We start from the raw sequence: 16,991 nt of genomic DNA, 5'->3' as shown, positions 1-16,991 counted from the left end.
TCAGAAAAGCCTGGAACGTCCTACAGCAAATCCATCAGCATCTCAAGAAATGTGCATGCAAAAACATTGTATTATGTTTCAATTATCAAGGGGTTTAGAGAAACTTCTGTTGACCATGATGTGGCTTACTTTGCACACTGAAGGTATGGGATTTTCCTCCTTAGGACCACACAATAGCTAGCTAACTCTGTGGTAAGAGATTCCACTATAACAGCCATACACACTAGAGCTATCCAAAAATTGTCTTCTATCACTGAGGAATTTATGCAGGAAACCAATTTGCAAGACTCCCTGAACAGAAACATCCCACAGGAAAACCTTACCTGACTTTTATAGAAGCGTCTCTAGACAAGCTTCTGAAGTTATAAAACCAAATCATTTATTGAACAGGTATTTTTTAAGAAATCAAGTTTCCATAACACAAATCAAACCTATGCCTTGCAGCCAAGACATCCTGAAGGCAGCAACTGCGGAATATTGACAGTTACCCATGGCACTAAGGAAACATGGGCTATGCAAAATGAGTGACTGCATTTATTACTATTGCCTAAGTAGGAAAGGCCAGACAGGAACAAAAATGTGCTTTTAAAAATTATGTTTTTCTTTTGATGATTTAACCTTCAGCACCTGGCCTTTCCTCTAGCAACACTCCCTAAGTAGCACTGTTCTCTGAAAATAGTCTGAACAAAATGCATGCACTTTGTTTCATTTTCAGTCCCCCACATACTAAACAGGAACAAAGCAGAGATATGCAAGTACAGCAAAAAGTCTCTTAAACACTTTCTTATTTCAGTCTTACCTTAAGGCAAACTTGTAAATTTAAGGGAATATCTCGAGAATTAAGCATAGAGCTTATGAAACTCTTTTTTCTTTGTTGTTTTTGATCAAAGTTAACTTTCTTAGAGAACAGGTATGCACAGCAATAACCTCTTGGAAGTTAATAATCCTCTTAGGACAAGACCATGTTAGTGATGTTTATGTAACTTTTGCATCTGCAAGTATTTCTTAAACTGACATTTGCAGTCTAACTGTACAAGACGAAATTTCAGTAGTTCAGAGCACAGTGTGATGTTATTTCAATGAGTGTAAATGTTGAGGGCAACAAGGTAAAACTGCCTCAGTATTCCATTTCCACACAAAACATATGAAAGGAATAACAGAGTAAGTTATCTTCTCAGAGTTTTATGTCTTTAAAAAAAGGATGCAGCAAAGCCTCTTTTGCAGTTATTCTTGTTGCAGGGTTTAAGTCTAGTAGCTTATCAAGTAGGTCATATGCTTCATCAGGAATTTGATCCCATCCTTTTATGTCAGTTGCCTTCATTTCCAAAGCACCGTCACCTTCCTGAAAACTCTGTAAGTGTTGAACTTGTTTTCCAAGTGTCTCGGGAGCACAGGGTTTGCCTTCTGCAACTGGCAAAGCTGTGTTGTTTTCAGATCTGCTGGGCCCTTCTCCCTGAGATCTCTTACAGCTGCTATTTGTTCCTCTCAGCTTTTCACAGAGAGTTCGTAGGTTTTGAGTTGGGACAACTTGGGTACACACAACTGATTTTCCTAGGGGAAAGAAGTTGTACAGGAAGCCACTTTTTATTATATTTCCTATAGAACTGTAACTTTTGTTTCAGAGAAACTTCATGTCTCAAAGTAGAACCAGCATGAAAGAAAAACATCTCAAATCTATCAAAGAACCAAATCCACCCCCCACACTAGCCCTGCATTACAACAGCAGCCCCTGAAAGTCAGAAGGGGTCATCAATTCAGTTCTGCTCAGAACAAAGAGCTTTGGGTTATGTGAAGTTAAGTAGTGTCAGGTTGTCAGCCACTCTGTACACCAACTTTTTGCATTTCACTGTTTTTTTAACAGAAGTGAAGACAATTAAATGCCCTGATTTTTACACCTCTGTATGGAGGATGAAAACTGATGCTGGCAGTTACACATTCAGGTAGCAAGTGCTGCAGCATTTAGCCTGCAAACAATTAGGGGAATGGTTATTTGGATATTTTGTGTTTTGTGGTGATTGTGTCTATTTTAAACAGGCCAGCTCAGCTGTTGGGTATTGGGTTTTTGGGTTTTCAGCATGTTTGTTTGTTTGTTTTACTAGGCCTTTTAGGGGAAGGGGTGAGGGGAAAAGCAAGGTTTACATCATTTAAATATTAAGTCATATTGACTTAAGCCTCCAGGCCAAATTTTGTAGGAATAGAAACACTGTCTCAAGAATTCTAACCAAATGCCAGTAGGAAACATTTAGTTGGCATATTTCACCTCAAGTAGCCCTGACTTAGGGAAAGGCAGTAGACAGGTTGGGAAAACTATGACATAAAGCACCCCATACACACATTGTAAAAGACAGAAAAACACAAAATTGTCTTAAAAGTTTGTCAATATAGACATACAAAAAGTGTGATTTACTTCCAAAATTACTCTCAAAGCTAAAAATGTATTTATACAAAAAAAAAAAAAAAAAAAAAAATCATTGATTGTAAATCAGAGCATCAAGTAACATTTCCCCCTTCCCCCATAATTAAGGTTTGCATACCAAAAGTTCTAGCAGCCTGAATGGTTTCTCTGGATCCACGAACTGTCATGATTTGTGCCAAAGCAGTTAAATCATCACTTGCTTTGAAAAATGGATACCGTCCACTGAGTAGAGAAAGGAATATGATTCCTGCAGACCACATGTCTATTGCTGCAAAGGAAAGCAAATTTATTAACAACTAAACTCATAATTTCATCACAAACAAAATCTCAACTTTTTTTAAAAAGAAATTATGATCTGAAAAGTTTCTATCAAGCAAAAGTTATGTTCTGAAGTACTTCTTGACTTTGGTCACATACATAATACTTCATACAAGAGTGGAAATTACTGTAATTACATTGAAGAATAACTTCCTATTTTGATGCAGAGGAACTGTTTTTCATATGAGTAATTCCATTAACTTGTTAAACTTAAAAAAGAACCAAGACAATGTTTGAAGTTGTTTTACCTGCGAAGATGAGAGGGGGCAAATGAAATGGCAGGTTTGATACATATTCAGCTTTGTCACATGAAGATAACCATATATAAGGGTCATAAATAAAAAAGAACTCACAAATGCTCATGAAAGTATTTTTGAGGAATTGAGGTTGGCTGGCATAGGTAGGCAACACTAAGAAATTTATCCTATTATGAACTCTGTTCCTCTCTAATATGAACTCACTTGACAAGATAGGCAGTTTAAAAACTGTAATAGTTCAAAGTTATTCATCACTTGCATTGTGTTATGAAGAGTACAGAGAGTACTCTGGGGATAGAGGCCAAAGCCTGATGGAAACTTCCATCTAGAAGTTACAAGAATACCTGTCTGCCATAATTTTTTTGGCTCACTAAGGTGCATTTTGAGAGATGGCAAGGAAAGTGAAGGAGGGAATTTGAAGGACCTCAAAGTCTGAAGAAAAAATTAACAGTTGGGAAATAGAGACATTTTAATCTTAGTACTATTCAAAAAAGTGAGTAGCAAAATAGGCAGTAATTAATATGGACATTTTAATTAGAAACGTTCTTGGCACAGGACTTTGATTTGAAAAAAAAAAAGTATTAGGTTAAGTTTAGTTGCAAAACCAGATTTTGTGTCTTTTATTAAAAAAAATAAAAATCCAAGTTTATAATTTGGCACATCTTACAGTGGAAAGGTTTTCTGCCTTCTGCACAGTTCCTGTAAAAAAGTGTTAATATCATCTTTCCAACAGTGATATAGTAATGCTGTCTCTTTGAGGGGCTGTGCATCCCCCTGAGGACGTGGTTGGGTAAGCTGGAGTAATCAAGGTCAAGGCCTTTGACAAGGTTTAATTATGTAACTCGAGCTGAAATGAAAAGGCATTATACATCTGAGTGGGCAGTAAATCCTGGCCCCACAATTGTCATAGAACTGTGATCATCAGCAGAGTGCAAGATCTTGTGGAATGACATCAAAAACATGATCCCTCCCTCTCCTTTTGTCTACTGTTACCCAGCCAGTGAGGAAAGGGGAACAGAGGGAAAAACCAAGGGAAAGTGTAACTGGACCTGTGTAGCCTCAATTTGGAGTTTAGGTTGTACTCCCAGCACTGTGAACTGGGTCAGATGTGCTATAGTAGCTCTGAATATATATATTCAGCCAGTAACATGGTCTCAGCACAGAGGCCAAAACTAGGAGTAAGACAGGCAGGAATACAAGGAGGTCACTCCAGCAGCCCCAGATGAAAGTGGACAGTAATACTTGCTAGTTCAAATAAAACATGATATCACAAATATTAGTATTAGTCTACCCATTTCTAATTAAGGCCTTTGTTGACATACTGCAGGAGCTCAGCACCACTGACTCAGGCAAGGGATGCCTGTGCCACACCCAAGGGTGTCCAGATTCACTTTTTGTAATCCTGCTCTTCATTACCCTAGAGAAAAGAGAACCATCTGAAATGGTGTTTAACACCAGCTTGTGTCCAAGATTCCCCAGGTATGTCTTCTTTCTGCCTCTGTTCTGTCTAGACAGATTCAGAGAGTGTCAAAGCTTGTCCTGGATTTCTGGATGACTGCTAGCCCATATAGCTGGCTGTTACAGCACAGGAACAAGAACTCCAAACAAGCTGCCATGCATTTGAAACCTCAGTCATACCCACAGGACAGATGTTGTTTCAAACTGCAGTAAGCTACCTAGGCATAAGATGATCAAATGTATTAATTCTATTTTGAGTGTATATACATATTTTACTGAAAATTGACAGCTTTCTCAAAAGTTATTCAGAAAAAAAAATTTAATTGAATATAAATATTCAGTTTATATTTTAAATTGAATTTTTGAGGACATTTGTATTTTTTTGTAAATGAGAACTCTTGGTCATATGCCAAATGTTTAATGGGTAACTGCTTCTATTGGTTCTCCATCCTCTCCCATCTTGGTTGCACCAGCTAATGCATTAACCATCCCTCTGCCCTGCCCCAATATTTACCCAAACCTCTGCATCTTATTAACTATATTTTAACACAGGGAAATAAAAAAATTGTTTAAAAAATTACAACATTTACAGACCATTACAACATTAGCAAAAAGAAAAAATCTGATAAAAGTCATTAAATACTTCCTAGAACACATTAGCAATTACACCATTAATTATGCCTGCTATGGCAGCATATGTTACAACCTGCCTAGAAAAGGCTAAACAATATCCTCTCTCCCAAAAATTTATTCAAGATTTTTCTTGAACAAATAAGCCACGAAACTTAATTTAAAAATTGTTTTTCTTTTAAAATATATTGTATTCTATTCCTACACATGGCCTACCTCCAAATTAATAAAGACACATTCAGGTTTCAAACACAGGAAAAATATTCCTGAATTCATCTTTCTCTGAATAATAAACTTCTAATTAAAATCAGGAAACACTTGAAAATCATTAGAAGGGATGAAAAATGAATTTCACAAGTTAAAAAATCCTCCCATAAAAAAGACAACGAAATATGCAAAAATGAGAAGGATGGAAAGGTGAAAAAAGTAATTTGTTTGAGTCTGTTAGGCAGTACCTGTGGTCTGAGTGGGGCACTTTGTTAATACTTCTGGTGCTCTGAATCCAGGTGTTCCTGCCCTGGGAGCCACTTGCTGACGCCTTGTAATAAGAGACAAATATATTAAGAATATAAAACTTGATAAGTTCTAAATCTAATAATATTTAATATTATTTTTAGAAAATACTTGTGTAAGATGTGTAAACAAACTAACCCTGCTTTATTCAAGTTTTACAGAGGTTTGAAGCATCCTACCTAGCATGAAATCCTAAGAGACACACATAATAGCCATATTATCTATTATATTTTATTATCTAGCACATAATACCAGAGAAATACTTATTGCATACTTAACTCACAATGACCTTTTCTTAGTTTCATCTAAGAGGAGTGTCATTTTTATTAAAGGGTTATTTTCATGGGAAACTTTGAAGTTGAGGCTAATTAACCCAAGGCAAAAAGCATATGAGATTCTTGAATGTAGATGCTATGGCTTTGTGTTAGTCCAGAGCAAATTAAGGGTCACTGAGTGTTGCCAAGAATCTACTTTTTGTTAAATTAACTAAAAGGTACAAGGTTATCATTATTTGAAAAACCATGTGTGGATAAAAGGCAATAGTAGATAATAATCAAAAACTCCATCCCTCTGCAGGTAGTTAACTGAGCTACCAAGATTGTCCAACATGAGGCACTGGAACAGGTTGCCCAGAGCAGCTGTGGATGCCCATCCCTGGCTGTGCTCAAGGCCAGGTAAGGATGCAGCTCAGAGCAACCTGGTCTAGTGGGAGTTGCCTCTGCCCATTGCAGGGGTTTTGGAACAAGATGACCTTAAGGTTCCTTCCAACCCAAAATGTTGATTCTATTAATTTTTTAGATAAACAAATACAAAACAGTTATGCTTTCTTTTCGACATTTCATGATTTCCAGAATCCCAACTGTTGGCATAATTTAGACCTATTAGATAACTACTAAATGACAGAATTTAGAACACTTTTTTAAGTGTGGTAATTAACTCAAGTGATTTTCTACAACACATGTAGGTGAATAAACACAGCAATAAGAAAATAATTACCAGTGAATCTTTTTAGCTGCAGATAGCAGTGAACTAATCCATGAATTCCATGAACTATTCTTGTTTAAAAAGAGCATACTCAGTGTTTTAAGGGCTGCAGAGATAAATGCTATCTTTCACTTACTAAATCAGCAGTCTAGTAAATCTAAGTTTCTGACTTTGCTTGACAGCAGAGCAGACAATTTTACAACATTATCAAAGCAAATTACCTTGAAAGGCAAACACTGCAAACTCTGTCCGTTGCATAACAGTCACAGGGCAGGTTTAAAGAGCAAGCACTGGCAGCTTTCCTGGCTGCCCCATTGCTCACAGTTTTGGTAGAAACAATCTTCTTCTTTGTTACTAACTTCCTAGATGAAACATCTATCACCTTTGATTGTTTTATGAGCTGCAATGAAAATATTTTAGAGAAGGTGACACATTTAAGAAGTTTCTCTTTACATACAGATAGGACAGTTCCTAAAATACTGACTTAACAGGTGCAGAAAACCTCTTTTACAGTATCAAAAATACTATAAAACAGACACTGGAACTTTCTAGATAGCGTGATTTTCTCCCCCTCCCCTTTAGAAGACATTTTCAGTGTTTACCAAAAAACCAATATATATTAGATATTCTGAAGCTACAAGACAAGTATTTTTCAAGTTAGTATAGTGTTTCAAGCTTTTTTTGGCTCAACATGACAATAAGAAAAAAAGAATATGAAATGCTACAGCAACACAGACACTACAAAAAAAAAAAAACCACTATAAACCAAACCCTCTAATTTAGTTGGTGTTTCCCCCTTGTCATATTAAATACTAATTACAAAAAAATAGTTACAAATTTTATCCTCAGCTTCAATTGCAAAATAACTTTTAAAAGAATTTCACAAGGTAAGTAGGGGGTGGTTGAGCACTGGAACAGGCTCTCCAGGGCAGTGGTCACAGCACCAGCCTGGCAGAGCTCAAGATGCATTTGGACTCTCAGGCACAGGGTGTGACTCTTGGGGTGCCCTGTGCAGGGCCAGGAGTTGGACTTGATGATCCTCAAGGGTCCCTTCCAACTCAGTTTATTTTGTGATTCTATGATTAGTTGCACAGATGGATGTATAGGAAAAAAAGATCAGCTAGGGAGACAGCTACAGAACTCGTTGTTTAAGAGCTTCAAAAGGGATTGAAACAGAAATGAAAAATTCTTTGTGCCTTTCAGGAAAGACACATTTAACAATCTGCTCAAAACCTTTTAGTTCCATAGCATTCTGGAGCAGTGCTCAGTCTTATAGAATAACCAGTTCTATAATTTTTCAAATATGCAGCAAATTGATCCTGCTGATGAGTCAATACTTCTTACTTTTGTGCTTGAGTTCTCCTGGTATGTGGAGCTATAGACATTGAAATTCCTCTCTCCAAAGACAGAGCGCTGGACAGAATGGTGCACAGAGTCCTCCTACAATACCAACAAAAAGGACAATAAGGATCCTGTTTAACAGGCATCTGGGTAATGATAGTTCAAAAAAAAGTGTGGAGTGTCATAAAACAAGAACAGCTGCATGCAAGTAATTTTCAGGCATCAGTTTACTGTGGATGAAGAAACATGGTCTAGACAGAACAGCAAACATGTTTATAAAACGAATCACAGCTCTGAAGTGCCCCAAGACAATCTCAGTGTAGTCTGTACTGCATTTGTTATGCAATAGTAACTAAACATAGGTGAACAATTATTGGCTTGGGGAGGAGTTTCACCATCCATGTCTCTAAAAAAGGATTTAAGGCTGTCTAAATAGTAACCCATGCTACAGTTTTATACAGCCTTCAGCACTGTATTACATCTAACAGATAATGATGAAGCCAATAGTTATGTTGAAATAGCTCCTTAGATAAGAACACTGTGATGCTGTGCAGGCTCAGCTTCTGTGCAAGTACTGCATCGCCCCCTGTTGGATGAAGGAACACGTTAAACATATACAACAGTTTTGATGAAAGAGACTGAGAACCTTTCCTCCTCTTCCTTGTTTCATCTGGACTTTTGAAAGTGAGCTGGACCTTCTATCGGCTGCTTTTGAGGCTGACTGTTGAGCTATCTGTTTAGGTGCTGTGACACTGACAGAAACCCCATTTCCCAAGGCCACAATGGGATTAGTTTGCAAGCAACTTCCCTGCTGGTCTTCAGAGTGGGCAGTTTTAAGCAGCTCAATTTTCGTATCAGGGGTTCCTTGTGCCAAGCCAAAATCTACCAAGGCATACCTGAAAAGACACAAATTCAGAATCAGGAGTCACAAACTACTTATTAATCATTTATAATTATGTAACTTATATTACAACTACTAATGAATTTACTGTTCATTACTATTTTATCTTTCTTTCGCATTTGATCCAATGTTGCTTATCTGTACTGTTGCCAGCATCAGTCCTCTTTTCTTCCTTCTCCTGCTACTGTCCCATCTTACCTATCCCCTCAATGTTTTTACCCTATACCATTGTTCATTGTTTCTTGTCCCAAAAGCTTCTCAAGTGCATCCTTCCTCCAAAGGTGTTAAAAAAAATATTTCCAGCAACTCCTTTTTGAAGTTCTTCTAATTCTACAGCCCTGAATATTCAGCCAGCAGTCATGTACAAGTGGTGACTCTTGCGAGATTCCCAAGGCAGAGGACAAAGAAAGCAGTGAAGACAGACAAGATCAGCAGGCTTTTAAGGTTTGACAGACTTCTGGCAAATACTACTGGAATTTACTTTAGTCTTCAAACAGGTAAGACTACATTAGTTCACACTCCAGATCTGTCTCTAAAAGAATTATTTTTTGCTACAATCAGTACAGAGACAATCCATCTGTCCCTGGGTCTCAAACTCAACTTCACGCCTCTAAATGCAAAGTAGAGATTAAGGCTCAAACAAATGCTGGAAGACCAAAATGACAGTACATATTCATTTTGACAGATTAAAACAAAAAAGATCAGTATATCTCGAATTTTTTTGCCTGCGGTTTGGCAAAACACAATCAAATCTTCCGTACAAACTTCCACTGCATAGAATCACAGAAACATCTAGGGTGGAAAATCAAGTCCAACTGTTAACCCTCCTCTCCCAAGTCCCACAATACCATGTCCCTAAGTGCTGGATCTACAGGTCTTTTAAATTCCTCTAGGGATGGTGATTCAACCACTCCCCTGGGCAGCCCATGCCAATGCTGGATAAACCTTTTTTTAATATCGAACCTAAACCTTCCCTGGTGCAACTTGAGGACATTTCCTGTCATCACTTTTTACTTGGGGATGTGCATCCTACTACAACCTCTTCTTAGTGCTTTCCTTTGGACACACTCCAACACCCCAGTGTCTCAACTGTACAAGCACAATGCTAACAAATACAGCTATAGGACTGCTAGCACTGAAGCGTTCTGTCCATTTCAGCTTTTCACAAAGAAGCAGTACCTCACTTTTTAAAATCTTTAAATTTTGTAACTTGCAGGCAAAAGAGCCAACCCTACTAGTTATAAATATTAATTCAATATAAGGTGAAAACAGGCCAAAGCCAGCTATCTTATGTGTATAAGTTTTACTCTATCCACTATTAAAAATGTACAAGGATCATTCTATGCACAAATTACATTTAACATCCTTATTTTAAAAAGCCCCATATTTTATTCTTCTCATTCTTATTTGAAAATGTAGTACTTTTACTCATTGGTAAAATCTTCATTTTAGCAGGTATTTGTTACTCTATGATAAAAAGCCCCATATTTTATTCTTCTCATTCTTATTTGAAAATGTAGTACTTTTACTCATTGGTAAAATCTTCATTTTAGCAGGTATTTGTTACTCTATGAAGCAGATATTACATTAAGTAAAAAAAACCAAAAAACTTTCCCTTCTTAAGTCCTGTAACAGAGAAAGAAAAATTTTACAAATAAACCCCCACGTTTTTAGCTTTATTATTTAAGCACATTATGCAGCTGGAAGGAAAGAAGCCTAAAAGCTTAATTGACTGTGTTCTGCCAAGGCACACATCCCCAGATGAGATCACAGTATGGCCAGACTCACTTTTTCAGCTGCCTGTTGTAGAGGAAGTTGCTGGGCTTGACGTCACGGTGAACGATACCAAAGTGATGAATGCGCCTCAGTGCTTTAAACAGATTAAACATGTATTCCTTCACTTCTTCAAAGGAAAGGGAATTCAAAATGTCCTGAAAGATTATTTGGACATTGTGATTTATAGAATCATAGAATAATTATGCATCTGGTTTTAATTAAATGTTTTACTACATATCAAAAGTCTGAGACTCACCAAGAAGGATTCATGCTCCAGATATGGCATAACAATAACAACGTGATCATTTTTCCTAAAGCAGTATTTAACTCCCATAACATTATCTTGCCCCCTAGAAGAAAAGTAATGTTACTGAACAAAGACCAGAAGATGGATGCTTATTTTCCTTTAGTTCTTAAAAACTTCAGTCAGGCTTTCTTTTATAATTCTAATTTATATTTTGACAGCAGTCTTATCAGCAATCAGTAGCTGTGCTCTTGCTGCTCACTGCTATGTTCCACTTGAACTCCATTTAATGCATTTCTGCAGTTTGGAATGAGAACTCTGCAGATTATCTGTGGGGCTGTGGTTTGTAGTTACCACTGCAATTAATATAGGCCCTAACTTTCATGATCCTACTACTTTAAGAAGGTGCTATTCAGCACACTCTGCCAACAAGTATTCATTCCTAAAACCGCATTTTCTAATGAAGTGATTCTTTTTTCCAAGCATTTCAGAACTGGAACTTTGTTACCACAGAGATATATAATGGAATTTCTCAGCTGGTAAATAGAGCACCCCCTCCAAACTGAGACTAGCAGCAAAGGGGATCCACTACAGGTAAGACACCTTTTGTTATTTACTCTCAATAAAAACAGTATATATGTGTGTGGTTAAAAACAAATCAAGACAAGTGCCAAAACTTAAATAAATACAGAACAGTGAGATGATGTTCAGCAGTTTAGTCATGGCAATCATAATTTTTTTGTTTATGTACCCTGCCACTGTGAGGCACTGAAGTTCGGCAGCTATTCGCAGAGGGTGGCTGGTTGGAATCAAGTGTTTCAGAGCCATTTTCTCCTCATATCCTGTTTGTAGCTGTGCTGTAGCCAAGTAAACAGAACTAAAAGTACCTGTAAACAAAGGAGAAAAACACTGTCTTCAACATTTTTAATTAGGTCAATGCAGATTTTTACAGAAGTGATCTAACTGTTCACAATCCTGCAGTACACTTGATACTACATCAAAAGCACATTCTAGAAGAGAAAAATCGAGTTCCTTTTTCCTACTACTGAATATACTGATCTTGTATACAAGTTTTTTATGTCAGTAAAAATGCAAATATAACACTGTCTAACTTGCCTGGGACACCATGCTCTTTGAATGTAAATTTCCTACCTTTGATTTGCTTTCTTGTTTAGGTAGCTTACTTTCATCTGACACCTAACTGCTCTCCCTACAATGTAAGGAGACTATATAATGCTAATCTGGAAGGCACTGCCAGTGCTATTCAAAGGACGTCTGAAATTGCTACATTTTCCTTAATTCTGTACTTTATCTATAAAGTAAGGCTTCCCACACGATGTGTAACTTCACTGTTTATTTGCCCAGAGCATTTTACCACATCCAATGTGATACACTTGTTTGAGAAAGGGACTAGGCAGACTGTATGATAAGCTTACCCAGCCATTTAATTTTAAGGATATCCTAATAAACCTCTTAGGAGGTGAATTTGAGCTAACTGAACATACAAGTTGAAGTGTTCTTCCATATGAATAAAGAATAGAAATGACTTTTGATTACATTTTAAGTAACGTGTTTGCATCATGCTGGTTCAACAGTCTGAGTGCAAACATACATTAAAATGCCAGCAAAATCTAAATATTTCATGCAACCATAAAAAAAAAAATCTCAACCTATAGATCCATACCTACAACAGATCTGACTGCAGCAACAAGGGTTACCAAATTTGACATAAAACATCATTTTTGGTGATGAGAACTGCTAAAATGAAAGAGTCTAATACTAAGTTGAAGCTTGTTTTCTCGTAAAGCTGCTGAATTGTAAATGGTATTTTTTAAAAACATTGTTTGCTCCCAAAAGTAAAATCAGAGTACTATTCATAACCAGAAATTTTGTTTAATTACACTATCTTTTTTTACAATAGGTAAAACACTTTTTTTTTTTCTTTTTTTTTCTTTTTTTTCTTTTTTTTTTTTGAGATTTTACATTCCTGTGGGGAATGGAGCTGGGGGTTTTTAAGTAGTTGGGTGGTTTTTGAAATAAAAATTCTTAGGCATCTCACCTGCTGCACAGAAATTCCATCACAAAACCTATGCAAAACAATCCAGCTTCCTGGCACCATCTTTTGTTTTGAAAGTGTGGAGTGTCACAGAGCATTTCAGAGATTAAATGGGTAAAGTTTCAAAAAGTGCTAAAATCCCACACTCAGAAGTACCTGAATCTATTTGTAGCCATGCCTGACACTAATTTAAGGTATTTGCAATACTGTCTTGTTGAAGACAAGGTGAACACAACCATTCTAAAATTTGATACTGTATATCTTCAAAAATAAAAATTGTTCATTTTTTAAGTTAAGCAGCTCCAACCTTTCAGTTTCCTCATCCACTTCTGTTGAAGAGATTTTAGTGGAAATAAAGCTAACTTAAGAAACACCAATGAAATATGCCAAAACACAGCTATATATAAGTAGATTTCTCATGTAAAGGAGAAAAAGAATGGATTTTTAAGACTATTTACTTGAATCTACCTCAAAAAAATTTGATTGCCAAAATTGGAATGCTGTTTTCTTAAAGGCTTTAATATACCAGATTTTCAAGAAAATCTCTTGAAAATGTTGCTAATTAATACACCTATGTGTTCAGCAACATATTACAATTCCTACAGTGACCATGTAGTAAGTAAAAAAAAGGTATTTGGCTAAAGTTGTGCATATTGGGATCTTAGATTTATACTTTTTAAGTTAGAAATGCCAAAAGAAATAAGCAAGACAAAATGAAACGTTTACCTTCTCCAATTTTTTCCTTAATTTTGAACACATTTACAAGCTGTGGCACTGCTTCATAAAGTTTTTCAATATCTTTTTTTACTCCTGCTGTGGAAAGAATGGGGAAAATAAGTTAGGAATTTTATTACTTGGTTCAATATCTGATCTGTTTTGGAGATTACAAATTATACTTCACATATAAGAGGAAAAAACAGCACAAAGCTATCCTATCCTGCTGACATTACCATGTGAATTCTTGGTATTGTTACTCCTCATCACACTCCTTTGTAAGCTGCAGCATTTAAACAATTATTTTTTTACTTATCTGACACATAGTCGATTCTGAGAGGGCAAAAGCCTTCTGGTTCATAGGACACCTACAGCTCATCACTAAATGTTTACGTGAGATTTGCAACAGAAATTTGACAAAAGACAAAACTGTAAGTTGTTTCTGTAAGCACAGATACAAATCCATCAGCTGCAAATCACAAATGCAGGAAAACAATTATTTTTTAGATATTTTTAAGATCGGTAATGCAATCTTTCCCACTGTTACTTTATTTAAAATAGTTGGCACCAAAGCCCGTGTTTGCTCTGCACTAAGGCAGCTGCACTTCATGCTGCAGTCACTAGATGGCACAACAAGGATGCTGTAATGTATTATTTTCAAAAAAAATCTTGTTTTCCATTCAGTTTAAAAATCCTTGTTGTTCAAGCATTATTCTATACCCCACATTAGAATTCACTTTTTTTGAAGCTAGAGGATTTTTTGAAGAGAGGACTACATATTTTTAAAAAAAATCAGAATCCATTTATATCTGTAAACTGGCTGACCATCAGGGATTCCTGAGCAAGCACTGTACAGAAAGTGGAGACTCAGGTACACAAAGAGACTCAGAAACAACCAACAAAACCTCTATCAGAACATACATTCTTAGTTCAGCTCCCACAAAGAAAAACAAGAAGAGTGTTTTTATGGACATAAACACTTCTAAAGATATTGGAGGATAAAGCTGGTGATTATAGGTTAAAAGGCAAAATACTGGGTTTGTGTACTTGTCTGGTCAGTTTTAGTCTCAAGGGCTGGCTTTTTTTTCATTCTGGTATCCTCTTACATGTTCAGTAATACATAAATAGTAAGTTTAACAAATTGTGACAAATTACTGTTGCTGAAGTTTTGTAATGCACGAACAGCAGGAATAAAAAACTTAAAATCAAAAGCCACCTCAAATGTTTTCATTTCATTAATTCTTTACACAACAGAATCATATACAGACAGGCTTATAATCAATACTGAAATTTCCCTAAGTGATGAAGCAGCATGTCAACAACAAAATGTAATGTTCACAATCCCTATTTCAGCACATACCTGAAAGCCTGTTGTTCTGCTCAACATTCCCGTGGAAGTCTTCAGCCTGCTGAGGGTGCTGTTCATCACAGGGAGACTTCAACACCGTCTCCATCACAAAACAAGGCTCAAGTAAAAAAAAATCCAAGACTTCGAGGGCCACTTCTGGACACCTGGGGGAGCAAGCATAACTGGTAAGACACTTCCAAGCCCTGCACTCAGCTCCTGAGATGAGATTTAGGGAGTCTGAGGAGTTCCTCTGTGCTACTTAAAACGAAGTGTCACCCACCGTTCCAGGGAAATAGTAAACCAGTAAAGCAATGAGGATAGAGGGGGGAAGGGTAAGCTTAAAAACAACTGATTTTCATCTCTCATGTGTCCTCATTCACATTAAAGCATTGTCTTTCCCCTGAAGTTTGCTTTGAAAGGCAAGGAACTGATGTACACAGAAATAGCTGTACTGCACACTGCAAAAGCTATAGAAAGCCAGAAAAACAAACAAAAAATTATAACATAAAAAAATACCTTCTCCATATGTGAGATGTCTCCCTCCTAGATAAATTCAACAAAATGCATAATTATTCATTGCCCTCCCACCACAAGAAAAATAAAACATGATTATTTTGAAATGCTTCTTCCCAAATCTTGGCAACAATACATAAAACTGTCATCTAGTAAAGTCCACTAATATTGCACAACCAGAAAACCCTTGATACTCCCTTTTCAGGAGCAAAAGAGTGGCAGGGACTCTCAGGGCAGAACAACCAGTGACAAGTGAACCTGGAAGCAGCAGCTCTTACAGTTACTCAAAACTGGTTCCATCCAGAAACCTTCCTTCCTTGTTCCTTTAACAAACCTTCAGAGTTCTGGATGAACTTTTCCACACGGGGGAAAACATATTCTGAGAAACTCCTGATGAAAGAATCCATCTGTTTCAGCTGTGGAGCTAGAAATACCCTTTGTCCCTAAAGAATTTGAGCTACCTTTAGTCTGTCATCCTTGTGTAACAGCAGGGAACAGAGGCAGGAGCCGCCTCTTTTGAGCCCCGTTCTTTGCGGGAGCTTTGCTGGAGAGGGATTTGGAAACTACAGGAACGCGACTAGAGATGGTTCTGGTCTCTCACAGGTAGCACCACTCCCTGTGCTGCTGCAGAGTGGGCAGATCAGCCTGTTCCAGACGTGTCCCACCCTGCCCTCACCGGCAGCACCAGGACTGCAGGCTAACACACACTGATAGGAAATATGTGTCTGCTACAGGACGGGGAAGGGCCGACATGCAACCGTGTGACTGATGTCACCAGTGCCACAAAGAGCGGGAATACCCGGAGTTCGTCACTGGCTCTATGGGACGGCCCCCGCCAGCGCGGCCCCAGGCCGAGCGCACAACGCGGGCTTCCCCATCGGCCCCGGGGCTCCCGGGGTGCAGACGGGCCTGCGTGGAGCCGCCGCTCAGCTCCGCTCGGGCCGGGCAGGGGAGGGAGCCGCCTCGGCGGGGACAGCGGGCACTGAGGGTGCTCGGGACGGGCTCCCCCAGAGGAGCGGGTCGGGTCGGGCCCGGGGGGGACAGAGCGCGGGTGAGGGGTGGGGGGTGAGGAGGGGGAAGGGGGGGGAAGGGGGGGGCAGGGGGGGGCGGGCACGCGGACGGGCACTCACGCGGACACCGGCGCGCGCCGGAGTTTTGCTGCTGCCGCCTTTCGCCGCCCGCGCGCCGCCGCCAATCCCGGCCCTCGGCGGAAGCCGCGGCCCCGGCCAATGGCGGCCCCGCGTGGGGAAGGGCGCGCTGCCATTGGCCGGCCGGGGGGGCGGGACCCGGAGTGGCGCGCGCGGGGCGGGGCGGGGCCGGGCCGGCGCGGGGAGCGCCCTGTGCCCGCCCGGAGCCCGACCCCGGCCGGGGGGGGAGTTGCCCGCGGTTGTCAAGGCCCCTACAACGATATTTGCCCCTCAGACTTCCTTTCCTACGTGTGGTTATTGCGAAGTAATCTAACCCCAAGTCCCCAATAAGTTCTCGGTCTCATTAGCTCCGCTGTAAATTCAGTGGAATGGCC

At 38.7% G+C, this 16,991-nt stretch overlaps 1 protein-coding gene across 2 annotated transcripts; it reads right to left on the bottom strand.

Moving 5' to 3' along the window:
- Positions 1-399: 399 nt before the first annotated feature.
- CDC7 (cell division cycle 7) lies at positions 400-16,661 on the bottom strand. Of its 2 annotated transcripts, none has more exons than XM_083867075.1 (12): positions 16,600-16,661; positions 14,965-15,120; positions 13,621-13,701; positions 11,590-11,725; positions 10,851-10,944; positions 10,607-10,749; positions 8,564-8,813; positions 7,921-8,016; positions 6,798-6,976; positions 5,535-5,617; positions 2,535-2,684; positions 400-1,551 (listed from the first exon to the last, which is right to left on the bottom strand). In XM_083867075.1, the coding sequence occupies exons 2-12, from the start codon at positions 15,032-15,034 to the stop codon at positions 1,175-1,177; spliced, it is 1,659 nt and encodes a 552-aa protein (XP_083723201.1). In that variant the 5' UTR covers positions 15,035-15,120; positions 16,600-16,661; the 3' UTR covers positions 400-1,174. The 2 variants fall into 2 exon arrangements, with proteins under 2 accessions (XP_083723201.1, XP_083723200.1); XM_083867074.1 differs by having other exon boundaries at positions 13,621-13,707; positions 14,969-15,120; positions 16,600-16,655.
- Between the last annotated feature and the right edge of the window lie 330 nt (positions 16,662-16,991).

Source organism: Zosterops lateralis, assembly GCF_965231275.1.
Source record: "Zosterops lateralis genome assembly, chromosome: 9".
Lineage (NCBI taxonomy): Eukaryota > Metazoa > Chordata > Aves > Passeriformes > Zosteropidae > Zosterops > Zosterops lateralis.
Note: the sequence above shows the minus strand (reverse complement) of the source record. Positions and strands in the feature narration are given on the sequence as shown.

Coding starts and splice junctions, on each gene's coding strand:
- CDC7 (XM_083867074.1), bottom strand. CDS start 15,062: ATGGAGACGGTGTTGAAGTCTCCCTGTGATGAACAGCACCCTCAGCAG. Junction 10,750..10,850: donor TGGAGCATGAATCCTTCTTG/GTGAGTCTCAGA, acceptor ATAATCTTTCAG/GACATTTTGAATTCCCTTTC. Junction 1,552..2,534: donor TCAGGCTGCTAGAACTTTTG/GTATGCAAACCT, acceptor TCTTTCCCCTAG/GAAAATCAGTTGTGTGTACC.